Raw genomic sequence first — 20730 nt, forward strand, 5'->3', positions numbered from 1 at the left:
ACGCGACACCAACGCACCCCCCCCCCCCCCCGAATGCAATGGACTCACTGATCTCCCTTCTGTCCCTCATAACAAAAGGCCAGTTCAGAGGACCTTGATCCCTCCGGAGCATCTAATTTCCACAGCTAAACTTAATCGTTACGTACAAACAAATAAGACATATCCGTGAAGGATGCGTACGGTTACAAACTCCCCCGTTAAATCATGTAACTTCCGAAACACATGTGATGAAAGAAGTTTCTCTGATTTAATGACACTCTCACGTACGCCCTTCACGTACCAAATTACACTTAAGTTAAAATCAAACAATACAAGACTTCTTACACATATAATGGACCGTCCCCATGTTACAACTAAAATTTCACATGCTCAGATGATAATCCTTGTAATCCTATCATCCTCCTAGGATTACTCCAGTTACCTCAGGTGGGTAGCATCGACACTCAGTGATTTACAGTCTTTGCTTCGGGAATCTCTCCGCTTCCGCTTACATCGCAATAGCTTGCATACTCTCCCATCCATACCTGCCTTCTGACATTTCTAACCAACTATTATTTCCTCAGTAGGGCCAACACCCACACCTACATTTAAATTTACACTCAATTTTCGGCTACGTCACTTTCAGCACAGCTTCCTTACGCCTCTCAGGCCACTTATCTATCACCACTCACATTCTTGTTTCGATGATTTCGCTTTTAGAACGTCTCTCTCCCTTCTTCCTTCCACTCTTTTATCTCTCTCCACTCACTCGCTTGACGATACTATTTTAATATTATCTTCCGTAATTTTCTTCTTCCGACGATACACTTTTAGGATATGGATGGAATTTGGTTCCCTTATCCGATGATAAACTTAGCTTCCCTATACTGAACTGATCTCAAATCACTGATGTTCTCAACAGATATTATTAGAGCTACCAGACTGCAATTATATGAGTAACCACAAGCACTACGGGGATTTCACCTTTCCCCTTCCTCATCATACATTCATACCTGCAATCCTCATCCAATCTTCATGGGGACACTCCACTCTTAACATTATAACAACAGATCTTGTTTATTCCTTATACCTATCTTAACAATTATTATCTTATTATGAATTCAGTTCATCACCCAATGCCATGTGAATTTGTCAGAGGTATGGAATGGGGTTTTAGAGGATAGGCGCATTATTCCGTCCCAAAATTAGTGGATGTACATAGCGGTGGGTCCATTTCCAGCGTACACCTTTCTTTAGTAAGGGAACCAATGGGGCAGTGTATTCTGCGTAATTGATAATAAACCGATTGTGAAAGTTGCAGGTACCCAAAAATTGCCACAATTGTCCCTCAAACGTTTTAATTTGATCCCAATTAGCATCAGCCCACGTCATGACTGAAATGCCTTTTAAAGATTGCCGCACTACAGCTAACTGAAGTGGTGGAGGAATATTCTTAATTTGTATGTATTCGCCTAAGGAATTCAAATGCACCTGGGCGTTTTGGTCCGGTTTGTTTTCGAATATTAGTAATGTGAGATCTACAGGGTGACTGAGGATCCCTCTGACAAATTCTCCAGGGTTGCCACTCCACACTTTCTCCTGACTATCGACGTCATTGTGAGGATTAGAACCATTACATGAAACTTCATTACTTATTGGTTCATTAACATGAGTAATCATGATGTCTGAGCTTGAGAGGGTCTTTTCAATCCTAGAATCCGATTGGCGGTTAGTAATCCCCATACATTGAACTTCTTCACAATTACTCTTACTTTCTACTCGTTTCTGATTTTTCATTAGCTCAACTTGGGTTCTCAATTCATCATATTGCTTACTGACAACATCATACTGCTTGCTAATATGTCCGCTGCCCTGTCCAATTTCCGCCACTCGTTTCTTGCATTGATTTACCCTCACACCTGTTCTCAGACTGCTTAGCCAGCTGAGCGTGAGATGCTGTCACTTCCTGTCTCAAGATTTCAAAATTGTTAGTAATTTCAATTTTATCATTCTGCACTTTCTCGGTCAGTGCTCAAAACTGTCCGTTGGTACTCTCTGTTATTTGGCTAATTTCCCTATTCATTGCTTCAATCTTCCGATCTGTCCTCAGTTCTACGTCACTCGTGATCTGATTCATGGATGACAGCATCTCGCACTTGTGTACAACAAATATGTTCTCCAACCTTTCATTAAATTCCTTTGCTCTCCTTTCACCCTCCTTCCTAAATTCCTCTCTAATCTTTTCACTCTCCTTCCTATTCTCTCTAATCTCCCAGAACATCTCCTCCATTCTTTTATTGCTCTCCTTCCTATTCTCCCGAAACATCTCCTTCATACATGACATTATCGCTTGCATATCTATTTGTTCGTCTTTCCCCTTTTTGTCAGCACTCATCAGTTGTTCTCCCCTACTCTCACTGATTCCACATGTGTCCCCTTCTCTCGGTTGACCACACTGCATGTCCATTTCTCCTTCTGAATCTCCCCCACTCTCACCTATAATTACGCTTTCTAACTGCGTCGTCTCCTCATCCATCGTTTCACCTTCTTCACTGTTGTCTCCAATTACCCTTTTGTTTCTCAAATGTCTGCAAGTAATCATACCTTCCCTGATTATTAACAATCCTAGTCTGTCTCTGTCACTTTCACTTTCCACCAACCTGACCTGAAGTTTGCCGGGGTTGATTCTCCTTTAGATGAGTCGGGTTGTCCTCAAGATGCAAGTCTTCCGATCTGTCACCCGGTTCGTCCTTTTCACTGCAGTGTTGCTCGATGTCACTTCTTGTCCCGCCGCCGCTATCTTGAACTCCTGGGTTCGAAGCACCGATCCTTATCGAGCTGCACGTTGTTAAGGGTCATTTGTTTATATGCGGCCGCTACTGTTCGAGCCCCATACGTTGGTCGCCATGTCTACACCCGCCCCACACGCTGCCTTCCTCGCAGTGTAGTGCCTCACCTAAGTTCAGGGTCATGAGTCTTGTATCTCAGGGGTACACGGGTGTTGGCTCACGTCGTTTCGGATGCAGGCTGGATCGGTTAATACTTAGGCACAGGTTCTTAGGAAATGAAATATCTCACTCGGTTTCGTAAGTTTCTGATCATTTAACTTTATTTATCCTATGTAGAAACTTCTCTTCCTCATTAGATTGCGTAATATTTCTTTGAAATCCACTTACATAAATCAGCGTTTATTAACAGTTCACAATCTCTCTGATAATGCTACCGGAGTTCACGCTTATTCACTGTCCTCTTAAAAAGTCTTTTACTCCCTCTACTCACTTGCACTCCCTCACTGGCTTCTACTCACTAACTACTACATTACCACCGCCACTGCTTTCAAAAAAACCTTCTTACAGCCATCTCAAATTTTCTACTCGGGGCTACATGACCAAGCGCAAGGACCCCTTCCGGCCTACACGCCTTCTCGAAGCTTCTATCCATAGGTCCTTCACCTCCACAGGCACGGACGACAGAAGGGATACCTACCCCCCCTGAATGCAATGGACTCACTAATCACCCTTCTGTCCCTCGTAACAAAAGGCCAGTTCAGAGGACCTTGATCCCTCTGGAGCATCTTATTTCCACAGCTAAACTTAATCGTTACGTACAAACAAATAAGACATATCCGTGAAGGATGCGTACGGTTACAATATATAGTGTGTTTCCTAGGCAACGCAGCAAGAAATTGTATGGGTCTTGGATTTGGATGAATATTGTCACGTGACAAATAACTTCATGCTGTTTTGGATCTAGTGAATTTATTCCACATATGCCCTTACACTTACACAATTGACAGTTTCCCAGTTACTGCAAGCTGCAGTATCACAATTACTTCTTCTGATGTAGTCCTTTCCATTCACTCGATGCAACTCAACTTGTAGCTGCTGGACTTCACTGGACTCATCTCTTCGAAGGCGAACTGGCTTCGGCAGCTTCACCATCCACACTGTCTAGGCACCACACACACACACTGTCTCACACACCGCTCAGCCAGGCTCTTATACTGTTTCCTGTTGCCCCGTGGTAACAGCGGTTTCCCCTGTTACGTCACCAGCAGCAGCAGCTCTGATGCTGTTACATCACTGCTGGCAGGGGAGTGGGTGTTCTGCATAGCGCAAATACATCACGGTATGTTTATTGGACAATCACTCTTTACACTCACTAATACAATTATTCTCACCTATAATGCCTTCAGATGTTTCCTCTTCATCTGTTACATGTGTGCCGCTAATCTTGGTGGAGCATCTTGGCTCTTCCTTCTTTGAAGCTGGACTGACTCCTCTAGTTGGATATGAACTGACTGGGTTCTCTGAATTGTACTTCACTTATATCCTACGCTTGGATGGGATAGAGGCCACCTTGTCGAAAGGTTCAGCGTGGAATATTTATTATACGTTGCCATGGGAATTCAACAGTTCTGCCTTTGTTGGGTAGGCAGTTTCTTAGGTGGCATGCATTCTCATTGCCTGTTGCACAGTGATGGATGTCCTATAGTCCGGCTTTCGGGCAGCACGTCACAATATATATATACACACACACACATACATAACTTATGTAACTCTTCAGGACCATTTTGTAAAAGTATATTGAACCACACTGTTTCCAGTACTGGACTGCCCTTTTTTCATCTGAGTTAGTGTCAGAGGAATTGGTTGAGTGTACCCTGCCATATTCATTTGATTGACTGCAATTGAATAAAATCAGTGTAGGTCTCTAGTGCAGATATAGTATTGCCTTCATTGCCTCCCTGCGTGAAAAAATGTCATAGTTCAGCAATAAATTTACTAGCATCCTGTTTAGTTACTTGTTCACGCTCTGTAATGTCATCCTCATCAGTTTCCTGATATCTTCTGGTCTTTTGCTGAAATTTGTTCAACAGTTACTTCCTCAGTATCATTTTTATTATAACACTGAAGACAGTTGTCAATGAATGAAAACTCATTCATGATTTCCAATGTGATGCATTTCCATTATGACGTCATTTTCGCTGTCAGCCTTATTTGACAATTCCAGGCTGTGAGTGTTTAAAACCACAGTGAGCAAGCAGTTCTCAATGGTCTTGGTACTTTTACCCTAGGACTACCCTACTGGCTAGGAAAACACAAATACAAGCACAAACATTGTGAATAAAGAATGAATTAAAATTTCTTTACAAGAAGAGACAGCAACTTAACAAAGAAGTTTGTTACACACACATACAAAATGCAAGCACATGGAAATCTATATGGAACAGTATTGAACAGTCAGTAAATCAAAAAATGCAAGAAGAAATGAAAAACAACAACAAAAATTAATGCCATTTATTCAAATTACAAACACAAACAAAAGAAAAAACACCAGTAGAAAATGGAGATTACCCAAGAGTAATAAACACCACTGACATACAATTTACACAAAACGAAATATAACTACTGAGAAAAGGACTCAAGTACAGTTTACACTATAGACAGAAAATTTGGCTAGAAACACTAAAATTAGAAGTGAAAAGACAGTAAGCCTTGCTTATTAAAATTAATGAAATGGAACAGCAATATTACAGACATATGGTCACAAAAAAAATCAGAAAAATTAAGATTTGCTCATCTTTTAATGGAATGTGAAGCCATCCTTGCACTGAGTAATACAAATGCAGATTTAAAATTTAAATGTCTAACAGAGCACCATACTATATGAAGCAGGGTTATTAGGAGTACAGGCAATTCAATGAAACTTTGTGAAAAAATCGACAAATTCAGTCATAAAGTGGCAGCACGACATAATCACACTCAAATGCCAGAATAAGCTTCATGGTATGTGCTGCATGGATTTTAAATGTCTTATAGCCAATGTGGGGATTATCAGAATGTAAGGAAGGTGGCTGGTAGTGTGGCCAGTGGCACTTCAGCAGCACCCCTGGTGGCTGACTGATTAACATTAAAAGGGTTAAATATAGATGTGGAATAATTGCTTTTGAAATTGAAATGGAGTTTGGATTCATTCTTGCCTCTTATGAAATGCAGGTGTACAAGTGATACCATGAACTGTTGTAAAAAATGAACATTGACAATGATGTGAATGCAAATTGTGCTTCCGTAAGTTCATACATAACATAAATACAAGTACATGCTGTTTTCTTATTGAACTGTGTTGTGCGGTGTAGCATTAAATGTTTTGAGATTGTGTATCAGTGTTATCTTCATTATATATTTATGTTATGTGCAGTTAAGTGTTAAGTATGAACCATGTTCTGAATATTGAAATAGATGTGCAAAATGTCAGTGTTTAATTTAAAACTTATAAAACTCTGGGTTATGTGAACTTATTTTATTGTATTCCTTTGATCCTTTACCAGTTTCAAGCACTTGTTCAAACCATAAACAAGCATTAACAGCATATGACACCAAGATTTTGTGTCTAATGGTTTGAGGCTTTAAGGCATTTACATGTATGTTTCATTGCCACTACTACCTTTGTGGAATTTGAACTTACTCTCATTGCAGCATCAGGCTTAGCTTGGATTATCTTGGTAATAATGTGTTTGATGGTGATGCCCACATTAGCATTTACAAAATAACAATCCACAAAATTCTGGGAAATAGATGTGAACCACCTTTTACACTGCAGAAGATCTGGATAATACTTGTAATGAAAAATGAAGTCACTTATTCATTCAGTTTTGTTGATAATAATTCAGATACCAAATACTAATTCAAAACCAAGTCTGTAATTTATTCTAAAGATACAAAATGTACATATACTTGCTAATTGACCCCATCTTATCAGAAAAAAATGTAAACTCAACTTTCAGGGTACTCAACTGGGACTTACAGCAGCTTGTCCCATGCTCCTGTTAAACACTGTTGGTAATACATTCTTTACAAGCACTTCTTTTACCTTGTCGTAAGTTTTGAGGTTTATACTGTAGTGGCTCAGATTGTGACACCGTGCAGTCTTGTAGAGAGATTCCAGAATTATGGAGGCACCATGTTCCTTCAGAATGTTTTTGTTAACCTGGAAGACTATACAGTGTTACAGTCCAAAGTCAGTCATCAGATGCTTGTTACTTACACCTATTTGAACTGTTGGAATGATGATAATTTTGGGCTTTGACTTTGATATGATTTTAACAACTGTTTTATGTATGTGTAAGTTATCGTAGTTGTCCTGTCCGGGATTGTGAATGGAGAGGTCAAAGACTATTTGATTCATCTTATATTGGAGGGAAATAGTTTGTTTCTTGCAGTTGCTACAGCAGCATTGCCTATTTGAAGTTTGAATTAAAAAACGGTTTACCTGTTGTGAATGTCAATTAAACTTTGGTTGTATCGCTTTAGTAACTCCATTTATTTATTAGAGATAGAGAGATAGAGAGTGGAGAGGGAAGTTTTATTTAAGTCACCTGGGAGTTCAGAAAGCTGGATGCTTCATACAAGTCTGTGGACAGTGTTTTCCCACTGTGGCAAAGATTCAGTACAGTATTTCAGTTTTCGTTTGCTGTTCACTGAGAGAAGCAATTAACTAAGAAGTACGGGATGGGAACATGTAACAAGGCGCTTCAAGTAAGCTGGTTCTTACTTAGGCAGGAACAAACATGCAGCAGATTGTAAGAGTGTTGTATGGGGCATTTACCTGCTGAATAATACTGTGGCATGCAGACTTGTTGCTAGACAACGACTGTACAGCAGCCCGCAAACAGCAGGAATGGTGTTTTCTGCTCTCTCCACTAAGCAACAAAGGAATGGTGTTTACTATGCGGCCCCTTCCAAGATGTTAGAAGCAGGATGATTGGAGTAATGAGTTAGTTGTGGGACAGTCACAAACTGATAGGAACACGAGCATGGAATCAGACTACGTTGTTCGGATCTGTCAGCAGGCAATGACTGGTGAAGACACAGCAGACTGAGGAGACTTAGTACTAGCTGTAGTGAACTGCAGAGTGTGAATTAGTGATAGTGCTGTAGTTACTTGTAGCTATAGCGGCCTCCGTAGTCTAGGGGTAACGTTCCCACCTCATGACTCAAGGTACATGGGTTCAAACCCGGCGGAGGCCATGGAATTTTTAAGGGTGGAAAAATTCAGGGAACAAGTCCTCTGGGAGGGACTTTAAGCCGTGGGTCCGGTGTCATAGCATTACGGCACATAAAAGAACCTCATGCCTCCAAAGGAGGCCACTGAGCTAAATTAAGGACATTTCCTGCCCAACAGTAGTCTCTAACGCCTCTGGTAGATGGGGGAAGCATTGAGATACCTCTGAGCCAGTAGAGGCCAACCTCGCTGGCTGAGTAGGGACTGATGGTAAGCACCAATACCGGTAGGGTATAGAGGCTGGTAGAAGATTATAGGGGGACGCACAATAAATCCAACTGGTCGCGGTGCATGGGGAAACCCACCCCCTCCAATAATAATAATAATAATAATAATAATAATACTTGTAGCTATGGTTTGTAAGTGTTCAGTAAGTCCAATTACCAATCCAAAACCCACCTATAGTCAGTTGTACATGTGACAGCTGGTGTCAGATGTGGGATTGGATTGAAGATTGCATTGTATAGTTGTATCGCCACACTATGAAGATGAAACAAACACTGGCCCGTCTGCTGGCCTAAATGAATGCCATACAAGAAAGGGTGGACTCAGATCAAGAACAAACCAAGGCTGTGATCAACTCAGTCTGGACCGAGCTGGAAGAGACCATGAAACATTTGGTAGAAGATATCCTGGCATATGTGGCTCAAAGAATGCAGGGCCTCTGCAAGGAACTTATTGAGAAGATTGATGAAATGCAGGTGGACTTACAGGCAGTAAAGAATCCCTTGATATGTGGACAAAGAGTTTTCAGGAAACACTAACAGGCACGAGGAAGGACCTTCATGAAGAACTCGGCTTCGTGTTCCACATCGAGGGTCGGACAACGTAGTACCTAATTGAGGCCATCTGATGCAGATGCCGTTGAAGGAAATTGAGGCCTGGGCCAAGGGATTAAGAGGAACAGGAACCAGCACAGGCACGGCAAAGACATTGAAGCTCAACAGGACTACATCATGGGTCATGGTACGGCACCAGTTCAAGACCGTAGCAGAGTGTAACTACTGGACGCGCCTTGAGAAATCCACACACTTTATCACAACCTTCCAGGGCCAGGCCACCAACGTGCTACACGGGAGTCCCGAAAGGAGTGAACTATGAAGAAATCCATGATGCTCAGGAGGATCACTTCGGGGACCAGCACCTGGCCACATCATTATCGCAGTCAGCTAAAAACGACCAAGAATATCAGAATATCCTCGCAAGAATTTGCCACAGCCAATGAACAGTTGGCCCACCGCGCTTACCCTGCGCAGTCCGAGGGCCATATAAGGAAGGAGCCAGGCAAGGCATTCACAGACGGGATAGAAGACCCCGTCATAAGAATTCAGCTGCTGCAGGGAGGAGAGGAAAAAGTGACCAAGGCTCTCAGGCAGGCCCTCAAGCTGCAGGCCATACTCCTAGGAACCATTAACACATTAAGGTCCCCCCACCTTGCGCTGACAGTCATAATGGAAAGGGCCGACCCTACCATAGTCATAGGGCTAGGTTGGTGACAAACCATTCCTCGTGACTGTTGCCAACATTGCCGCTGGAGGGCCCTAAAGGCAGCCAAATCACACCACATGCTGCAGATGGTGACTGGGGAAGCCCTCCCCACCTTGTATTCATCGCTAATATCACAAACGAGTTCATCTTGGGGCTGGACATCCTGCGCGTGTGCGATGTGTCTGTGCAGGTAGGGCGCCAAATGCTATGTCTTGGAGTGGAAGGTGTATCACTATGGAGCTCGGGGCGGAGCTCCAGTCTTCCAGCATGGTAGTGGCCAATGATCAGGTGATACCTGTACAGTTTCAGGGAATAGTGATAGCTCGATTGGAGAGGCCATTCGGGGTGGAAAATGGGACTCTACATAGCCAGAACCGGGGTCCAAGACCGCCAGAAGGTACCCGTGAGGTTCCTGAATGCTGCGCTTCGCAACCAGAAGCTCACAACAGGAACCCTCCTGGCTGGTGACCCTACCCGATGTTGAACAGCCACAGGTTTGAGACACTGCCCAGAAGTATAGAATGTGATGGTAGCTGCTAAGCCAACCCTGAGTGGCGCTGAGTCCCGAGAGTTGGAACAGCTCCTCTCTGAGTACTGTGTCATCATAGCTATGAACACCGATGACTGCAGATGGACTGACGGTGTATCACCATATAGATATGGGAGAGGCTCGACCGATTCGCTAACCCCAGAGGAAGCACCGCCTAACAGAATAGATGGAAATAGGTGAGATGTTCAACCACATACAACGATTTGGCGTTATCAAAGAGTCAGGCAGACTCTGGTCGTCCTCCGTTGTCAGGAAGAAGAACGGATACCTCCGCTTCTGCATGGACTACAGGAAACTGAATGTCGCAGGGAAAGATTGTTTTCTAATGCCTCAGGTTGATGACACTTGACACGCTGGCTGGAGCCAGATGGTTATCCACTTTGGACCTGAAGAGCTGTTATCGACAGGTGGATCTGCATCCGGACAAAGAGAAGATGGCGTTCTCAGTGGATCAAGGGCTATGGCAGTTCACAGTCATCCCCTTTGGCCTTTGCTATGGTTCAGTAACGTTTGAACTGTCAATGGCGACTGTCTTACGAGGCCTCGCGAGCTATGTCTCATGTACGTCAACAACTTGATCGTGATGGGTGACACGTTCCAGGAGCACCTGCTCAACCTGCGGAAAGTGTTCCATGCATTACCAGAAGCCTGCTGAAGCTGAATCTGAATAAGTGACAAATCTTTTTTAGGAGGAAGTACGGCGTCTTGCTGATACTGTGTCACCTGAAGGGATAACAGACTCCTGGAAGCTGAGAGAAATGGGAATGGCAGACCCTGAAGAACAAACACAAAATTAGAAGTTTCCTGTGCCTATACATGTATTAAAGATGGTTTATTTCCAGTTTCACCAACATTACGAAGCTGCTAACCAAACTTTGGAGTCCAGAAGTGGAGGCCGCCTTTCAAAGACCAAAGGAGGCCCTCGGTGCTGCTGCTCACCCGCATGCAAGAAAGACGTTCATTGTTGACACAGGCGTGAGTACAGTCGAGATTGTAGTAGCGCTGTTGCAAGTACAGGATGGAAACCAGCTAGTAATAGCCTGCTACGGTAAAATGCTGAATAAGGCCGAGAGAAATTACTGCATCACCTGGCAGAAACTGTTGGCCAGCATGAGGATGCTGGGACATTTCCATAAGTACCTTTACGGACAAGAGTTTCACTTGCGCACAGACCACTCTGAATTAACCTGGCTCATGAGCTTTAAGAACCTCAATGAACAAACCGCCTGCAGGATTCGGTGCCTACTGTAGTACAGCTTCACTTCCGAGTACCGTCAAAGGCGAAAACACAACAGAGCAACGCCCATTCCTGACGAACATGCCGAGAAGATTGTGCACACTATCACAAAGTCAAGGCGCGGCCAGATGTCATGCAGGTACCAGCTGGGATCTGGCCACTCTGAGGACAGAGCAGCCGAATGATCAGGATATAGGGCCCATTCTGGAGGAAGTAGACACCGGACAGTGCCCAGAATGGAAAGATGTCCCCGACCCCAAACCCAAATACAAAAGGTACTGGGCCCAGTGGAAATCCCTCGCTATGAGGAATGGTATGCTAGAGCACCACTGGGAATCCCCTGACAGACGATTAAAAATAGCCCAGTTAATTCTCTCTTGGAGCAAAATGAAGGACATGCTGACTGAACTGCATGATGGACCATTAGGAGGTCACTTGGGTGTCAAGAAGACCCTGGATAAGGTCTGGCAAAGGTACTACTGCTCCAGGCAAGAAACAGTGTTGAGAAGTGATGCCCGCAGTTCGACACCAGGAATTGGGGCCAAATGCATGAGTGCAACATAAGGACTCCTTTTGAAAGGATGGCCATTGATGTAGCAGGGACCTTCCCACGATGCGACCAAGGAAACATACCTCCAGACACCTGTGGACTCTTTTGTCAAGCTTTCGCCATTCCCAGCAAGAAGGCTTCTTCAGTGGTGGAAGCTCTGGTTACCAAGTTCCTCAGCTTCGGAGTACAACGGTAGCCTCATAGTGACCAGGGCCATAATTTTGAGTCATGTCTGATACAGGAGGTGTTGCAGTGCCTGGGATGGAACAGGATGCGCAACACATCCCTGTACCCGCAATCGGACGTTATAGTAGAGCGCTACATCAAAACACCTGAGGAACACCTATGACATGTCATTGCATTGCATCAGAGGGATTAGGAAGCAAGATTGCCCATCTTCCTCATTGCTTATATGACATTCACTCATGGTACTATTGGCTTGGCTCCGGCTGGTGGTCTAGTGTTTGGAAGAGAACTCTGACTGCCCGGCGAAATTACTGTTTGGGGCACCCCCAGACAAGGTATGACCCACAATCGATCACACAGCAGATTTAGCGGACCATCTGCACTCCATCCACAATTATGCTGCCAACACCTTAAGCTGGACAGTGACTGGACAAAAACTTGTTGTGTTGTTGTGTTGATGGCCACAGCACCACAGATCCTGGCACACAGCAGGATGCAAACAATAAAGGTTATAGGAATCTTCTGCGTCAAAATGTAAGCCAAACAGGTAGCCAGCAAGAAGCAGGCTTCAGACAAATCCTACTGCTTCTTGCTAGTTGCTTGCTGGACTTATTCCTTGTCCTCAAAGATGGAGGCAGTGTGTTTCTCTGAAGTGTCAGCGCTCTTCTACGGGGCAATGCATTGTGCATCCCAGAAGTTTGAAGTTTGAAGTTTATTAGTTTTACAATTTGAAGAGATGATAATAATTTACTTATTATCAGAGCACTTTAAATGTTATACTTTTGTAACTATATCATACATATTTGAAAGGTGAGACTGGGCTATGGGCTGGATGACCATAGTTCGATTCCTGGTAAGTGTATACCATGTCCAGTATGGCTCTGGAGCCTACCTAGCCTTGTGTCCAGTGGTACAGGATGGTCTATGCCTGATGGTAAAGCAGCCAGGATGTGACTAACAATTTACCTTCATCCAGTGCCAGTTTTAAGTATTTATTGATCTATATCTCAACTTACCCATGCAAATTCATGATGTGATGCATAATTAAGCACAGGAGTAACTTTACCTTTACCTACACATACGTTAACCTTCCTGTCATGAGAATTTCCAGCATGTGACAAGGCAAACCTGGAATTCCCTTTGCCTCTTGAACACCATACCTTTGTTTTACAAATAATAGTCAGATACACACCAGGGAATTGTGAGCCAAGTGAAAGGGACCCTTCCCATCTTTCTCATGTTGGTTTCATAATAATGATTGGATATTCTGACACATTCTCATATTTCTGGCGTAAAAAATCTGTAGTTTAAGGAAATCCATGTATGTTTGTACAGTGTATTTAATAAAATTATATGGTACAGTTAAAGCAGAATAAATTAAATAAAATAAACATTGAGCTTGGAAACTCAGAATCTTTAAGTGGTGCTTGTTGATGGAGTGGGAGATTATAATCTGCATGGGAGAGATCCTATCATGACTGACAACATTCTTGAAGAATTGTTGCAAGATATTGAAGGAACGCCTGTTCATCACCACTGCAAAGTGAAAATGATGTCTTTGATGCATGTGTCCCACCCCCTACCCATAAAGACACTTTGCAGTGTGCACCACGATGAACAACTTGTCAGCACACCACCCTGGCCCCATGGGTAATCTATTTAGTTGCATGACAGTATTGAGAAACGTAGGACTTCTGCAAAGATGGAAGTGTGACAGATGAAAATCAGTGACAGTCTATATTAGAGTTGAACAGGCATGTTTACGTGTATATTGTCACGTGTTGGGTATATGTCATGCGACAAATAACCTACTGCCTTACTTGATATAGCGAATTTATTGCACATTCGCTCTTACAGTCTCACAATTACTGCCATCAGCAGTATCACAATTACTTCCACTGTTTCCATTCACTCTGGCGAATGCTAGACTTGCAACTGTCTTCGGCGGCTGCTATATTTCAACTCTGGTTATACTCTCTCTAGTAACTGGTTCACTAAACACTACTGAATCGTGTTCGCTGCTCCTTATTTAGCCTCAGCATGGACAACACAGAAAACAGTTACGTGATAAGTACCACTGTTGCCTGACGCCATGTTTACAAGTGTTGCTAGCAACACTGGGGAGTTGTTTACAGCTGTGTAGTAACCACTGTGTTCCTTGTTACGTCACCGCAGCAATGGTTGCCTGGCGCAGCCGCTCCTCTGCCACGTCACCGCGGGGGGGGTGTTAACCGAGTGTTGCGTACTGGTGGAAGGAGTGGGGGTATGTGATGTCACTTGCAAGGCCACAGAGTTCATGCCCCCCCCCCCACTTCCGTTGCACCATCCATGTCACAATATTATATTGTAAATAATTCTCTGACTAGTTCTAGTTTTAATATTCTGAAGTGTAGTCAGTAAGATCACATAGAAATATTTCACCATCATTTTCGTAGAAGTGTATGCTAATGTTAAGTACTGCTAGAGCAAAAACATGGGGTATTAGCATTTGATATTGGTTATCTGATTAAATGGTCTACATTTGAGTGGAATTACAAATGGACCACTTAGTTCACATTTCATGATTTGTTGCAGAGATTTCAGTGTCAGACTTTTCTTTAGATATTGCAGTTACAGTCTAGGTAACTTGAAAATGTTTTCTTTATATCAGACATATATTTTCTAAGGTGGTTAAATAGATAGATCTGATTCCTGAAGTATTTTCATCTTAGTGTGAAGAGTTAAATTTTAGTTCCATATTATCTCCGTGTTAGGATTTTCCTGTATCTTCTTTTTCTTTTCCCAGGCTTAGTCAGAGTCACAAGCCTTTTGACATTTTTTATCATTATTGTTGATCTTGTGTTGTATAATTATGTTCATTCAGTATGGGGAACCAAACTGTAGTTAACCAAGGAAAGAGAACAAGTAAAGTATGGATGTATTTTAAGATGATGATAGAAGGAGAGTTTAAAGGCAGGTGGGAGCAAATAATGCATAAAGACAATGATTAAACATAACTTACATGCTTTACCATGGCAAAACAAAGTTTTGTGGAAAAGAAATGTCTTAAAATGTTTTCTTTTGAGAATACTGTCACATGATAGAGTGACTCTTGATGGGGTTTTGGATTGGATATTGGATTTATTGCCCACCTTGACACATGATACATGATTGTAGCACCATCCCTGATTTCCACACTTTACAGTTCACTGGAGTATGTGCTAAATCTTTTCCTCCCTGCAGTGTCTTCAGTAGTAGTTGCCTGGTAACAGCTCCAACAATTGTTATTCCTCTGCTTCTGTGCTCAAGTCCTCTCTGAATGACAGATCTCTTCCATCTCTGATTCTTGCAGTTGTCCTCCTTATGACCCCTCAGCACGGTCCACCATAGAAGACACCATTTCTAACAGTACCTCCACTGTTGAACATTGACTCGTTGCTGTGGAGACATATTTGTTTGCTTTTGTTAACTAGTAATGGGTCCTGTTGGTCTGGAGGACTCGCCAAGTGAAGATAGTTTGCTTATAGTAGTAGTCTAGTGTTCTCCTGTTTACATCCAAATATTCAACTTTTTTAAATGTTATAGATCTTGAAGCTTTTCAGCAGCATTCCATTTCTAACCATTCAAGTTTACTGACCTCTACTGAAGAAAACCATCCAGAAATATCAGGATTTTTTGGAAGAAAAGATTTTGTGTAGCAGAATGTTGTATTGGTTTAAATTTTGGAGGCGCTTGGTTTGAGTCTCAGCTGCAACATGGACTCTCTTGATTGAAGTTGTTTGTAATTTTCCCAGATTGCTCCAGACAAGTGACTGAGGCCATGAAAACTTATTTATGAATACTTTCCAATTCCTTATTCATCAGTCATCCTACCATTAAGTGCTATATATTGTAGATAGTGATAGTGTAATAAAATAAACAACAAAAAGAATTGTGCACAATTTATACTTTGCAAGGAAGAAAACCTAAACTCAGCATTGTCACTGTGATGAAATATTATTTTATTTATGACCTGCACACATCTTACAAGAGTTTTTGATAACTCCATGGGGTGAGCACAAATGATGATATGTTTTTGGAAATTTATTTCAAAGCAGTCAGGCAAAATAAGTGCAGCAACCTAACATTTGGACAAACTACAACTATCGAAGTTTATTTTTCCACTCAAGAGGTGTTCAGTATGCATAAATGGATGGCGTAAAAGGTTGTTCCATTCCAAACTCTGTCCAGTAGCATCTTTATACTTGTTTCACACATTTGGTTTTGTTAAACCACAAGACACCACACTCTTCTTCTGTCAGTGAGCCTCATAAACACTCTCATACAATTTCTTTACCATCTCTGCAGCAGTAAATAATGAGCATGGTGCTAATACTGATCATTGAGTTCAAACTGCTAGTGGCTCATATTTGCAGAATTGCTGAAAGCTTAGTATCTTACTATAAGAGAGGTGCTGTAACCCAAGCCTCATGTCCAGTCCTTGGGGAATGGTGACCTACCAGTGGAATTTTGTCATTTTGAAGTGTTTCACTTGCTTCACAGTGACTTCAATGATAGGAAAACATTCATCACATTTTGTAGCTATTGTATTTAGCCTGAAGGCAAATCTTTTAATATTTTACATTTTAGGCAAGGTGCTCTATCTGTATATGGAATGCCAGATGAACATGATTCTTATGAAATTAACTGGTCTGTATGAATAATGCATGGTGCTCCTCAGGAACATACTCTGTTTAATTTGAGTGCATTGTTATCAGGGCTGGTGATAAACATATAGTCATTTGACATTAATGTAAAGGTGTTATAAAATTTAAATGTGACATGGGAAAAATATGTTCAGTATAGTTATCTTCATGTTACTGTGAAAATAATTTGTACATATGTATATTTCTGTGGAACAGGTTTTGTACAGAATCATTGATTTAGACTGGTTGTCTTAGTCTTCACAATTTTGGGGTGGGGGGGAGCATTTCATTGCTATCCTGTATGCAGAAGCATAATCTTTATAATGCACTTTTTGGAATGGACTACACTGGTCATGTAGGAAATTATGTTTATTATCCATCTGCTATACAGGAGGGCCAGATTCAGCAGGTTCCATGCAAGGTGTTTGTGGGTCGGTGCACTGAGGACATGCAGTCTGAAGACTTGCGCGAGTATTTCTCCAAGTATGGTGAAGTCACAGATGTTTTCATACCCAAACCATTTCGAGCATTTGCATTTGTAACCTTCCTGGATCCAGAGATTGCCCAGGGTCTGTGTGGAGAGGACCACATCATCAAAGGTGTGTCGGTTCATGTGAGTAATGCTGCCCCAAAGACTGATCCAAATGGACGGTCATATGGTGGTGGGGCAGGGGTGGGGGCTGGAGGACCTCGGGGTGGAACTGGTACTCGTGAGCCAAAAAACTTGGCAGGCCCCTTCGGTGGGGGGGCAGGTACAGCACATCATTATCACCACCAACATCATGGGGGCCCTGGGGGCAGCAACATGGGAGCCGGAGCAGGAGGCTGGAACCAGGGTGGTCCAGCTAACAGAGGGAACATTGATATGCCAAATCTTCAGGCACTGGGTATAACAGGTCAGCCAGGAGCTGCAGGTGGTGGTGGGGCACAGAATATGAATAATCCATTAGGTATGGGAACTCTGAATTTGGGAGCTCTACCTATGAATCCAGCCATAGTTGCTGCAGCATTAAATCAGGCAGGTTGGGGACTGATAGGAAATTTGCAAGGGAATCAGGCACCGGGGGGTGGAGGTGATGGTACTCCTCAAGGATTTGGCAATCCTGCAACAACAGCAGGTTTTGGGGCAGCACCAGCAGGACCACAGCAAGGGGCAGCACCACCTGCAGCAACAGGTCAGGCAGGGGGTGGGTTTCTTAGTTGGATGAATCAAGGGGCAGCAGGAGGAGCAAGCGATGCTGGTCAGGGTGCAGGTGCTCCAGGATCAAATGCTCCTCAGCAACCTGGTTCCTGGCCTCAGAGAGGAAATAAGCAGGAGAGCTTCCTGAAATATGAATGAGTATGATGCTGGAAAAATACATAAAATTGCATACAACTGTGCTCACGTATCACTCATTCATCCTGTCATCATTTATTTGCAGACTTTGGGACAAAGAGTGAATATTCTGGAAAACATTAACACATTCTTAAATATAATTAAATTTTTAATTTAATTTTAGTTTCCTATTGTGAAAGGAGCTATAATGGGTGAGTGATATACTTGGACTTGGTTGTATGTTGTGTGTTTGGCTCTTGAATGTGTTTTAGATCCAGGGTGAAGAAACAAATGAAAACAGTCTAAAGTATAAAGCAAATTATCAGTCCCTTTTTTATTGTTGACAGTTAAAATTATGTCTGCATCTTTGTAGTGTATTTGCTCACAGTTATGATAAAGTTTAATATACCACAATACACACGTGACTATCTTTCAGTGTTTCACTGAAACTAGTATTTCAGCTAGGGCCAGTTATAGGGTTATGTAGTCATTTATTTAGTATATCCTGTCAAGAATTATGAGCAAAAATGCTTAACAAAAGTTCTATCATTCTGAAAAGTTTAAAATCTGTTATCTTTTTGCATTTCTTTTTCAAACACTAAGATATGCTGAGAGATTACATCCTCAGAAATGTTGTAAGACATCAGTCATATATACCCTTATGCGGAATTCTTTTTGTAACCCATTAAATTATGTGTACAATTACATATACAAGAATTTTATTTGTATACCTTATGGTCTTTATTGTCTATACAGGAAAATTTGTAGAATAGGCTCTTTACAATTTTTGTAATATTCTTAGGTATAAGCATGGTTTATCTGTAAAATAGAATCTTTGATTTTGCTGTGTTTCAAGCATATTTACTCAGTTCTTGGCTGTTCTGGATATTATCTTTCATTCATATTATGAATTTGCTCACATGAGATTTAGCTCATACACGTCTCTGCATAACTACCCATTTATGTTTCTGAATGGTATTGTGACATTAACTGTACCTCAAGCTTTTCTGGAAAAAAAAAAAAAAAAAAAAAAAAATCTTATACCACCGACATTGTACAACAGACAACTCATTCATCTGTTATTTTTGTATGGGATGTTTGCCTAGAATGTGGAAATATCTAATTTTACTGTCTGTTAATTTGAAAGATTGGAGAGCTACGGAAGCAGGCATAATGTGTACGAGAGGGTTTGTGAATGGTGTGCATTGTAATTTATAAACTGGTAAAAATGCTGCAAACATGGTTTAGAGTGAGGGAAGGCTGACTGGTAATCTGAAGGATTCATGCTGTACTTCCATTTGATACAGGATACATCCAGGTACTGCCATTGCAATTTGAGTTTTGGTTTGACACGTTTACGTAGACAGTGCTCCTATCATGGGAACAACATAACATAAAGAGTGGAATATTTTTATTAAAAATGTGTTTGTGCTGCAGTAATGACAGAAATTTCATATGACACAGTGATGATGAAAGTAGTGGCGATAGACCTGTCACATAAAATTAGGGTATAGAATTGTGAGTCAAAAGAATATGCTTACATGACTGTTCCATTGCATCTCAAAAATATGTATTTATGTTTGACTGTTACTCATTAGAATCTTTATGATGTTATGTCATCAGACATGAAAATTTGGGTATGTTATATATGATTTCTGGGCCTTTCATGTACTCTTGTCATTTGTCATCCCATTTAAATATATTACAATTGTAACATTACAAAACATAATTTTGAAAAATGACTACTGCTCTCATGTGATCATTTGGATGTCATGTTCCTCTACAGTAATTTTCAAAATTGGCCATAATTATATATTGGCTGGTTCATCTGTGTGAAGTCAGATATTCCACATTCTCCTTTTAGTTGTATTTGTACAGAAAATTGACAGGAAATACTTGTCATTTGCATTTTAATGAAGATGGGAATAGCATCTTATTTCAAGCTATACTAGAACTGTTGTTATTTTCAGTTTTCTGTATATCGAATGATAAGTAAGAATCAGTGTTTACTTTACTTCTGCTTTATTAAGACTTAGGTAAGTCATAGCAAAGGATATATTTGGGCGCGTGCACATGGCTAAATACATCAGTGATTCTATAGCCTGTTGATATGGCACATTATCTAAATTCTTATTTGATTTTCTTATTCCACGACCTAGCGGCTTGTTTTAGTCTGTAAACTGATTTTCTTAATTTGCAAACTTTATTAGACTCCCACTTAATGTCATATTTTTTAGGAAGCTTCATATATATAACTTTTTTCAAGATCTCCGTTTAAAAATGTGGTACAGATGTCAAGGTGGTCAATGTTCCAATCATGCTTTGCAGCTAAAGCAAATAACAATCGCATTGAAGAATGTTTCACCACGGGAGCGAAAGTTTCAAAATAGTGTATTCCTTCTGTTTGGCTACAACCTTTTGCCACTAAACGTGCTCTGTGACATGCGACATTTCCTTTAGCATTTCATTTAATTTTGAAGACCCATTTTGATTTCACTACTGGCTTATGGGTTATGGGCCCAGGATCATATCATTGATAAGTGACTTAATAAAGCAGGAGTAGAGTGAACACTGATTCTTACTTATCATTCGATCTACGGGAAACTGAAAATAACAGAACTTAACATCAAATGCTTTGAGTCTTTGGTTTTAAGCTTGGTGAAAGCAGTGTTTGGAGTTTTATAGTTAATTACTCAA

The 20730-nt window shown here is 41.5% G+C and overlaps 1 protein-coding gene across 1 annotated transcript in view; it reads left to right on the top strand.

Annotated features, from left to right (window-relative positions):
• LOC111865378 (TAR DNA-binding protein 43) overlaps positions 1–19044 on the top strand; it is a 37427-nt gene extending 18383 nt beyond the window's left edge. Inside the window, exon 4 of the mRNA XM_023853353.2 lies at positions 17110–19044. Within this exon, the coding sequence (XP_023709121.1) occupies positions 17110–18057 (948 nt within the window). The 3' untranslated portion in view covers positions 18058–19044. The remainder of the gene's footprint in view (positions 1–17109) is intronic.
• Positions 19045–20730: the final 1686 nt, after the last annotated feature.

This window comes from Cryptotermes secundus, unplaced genomic scaffold (genome assembly GCF_002891405.2).
Source record: "Cryptotermes secundus unplaced genomic scaffold, Csec_1.0 scaffold254, whole genome shotgun sequence".
In the NCBI taxonomy this organism is placed as follows: domain Eukaryota; kingdom Metazoa; phylum Arthropoda; class Insecta; order Blattodea; family Kalotermitidae; genus Cryptotermes; species Cryptotermes secundus.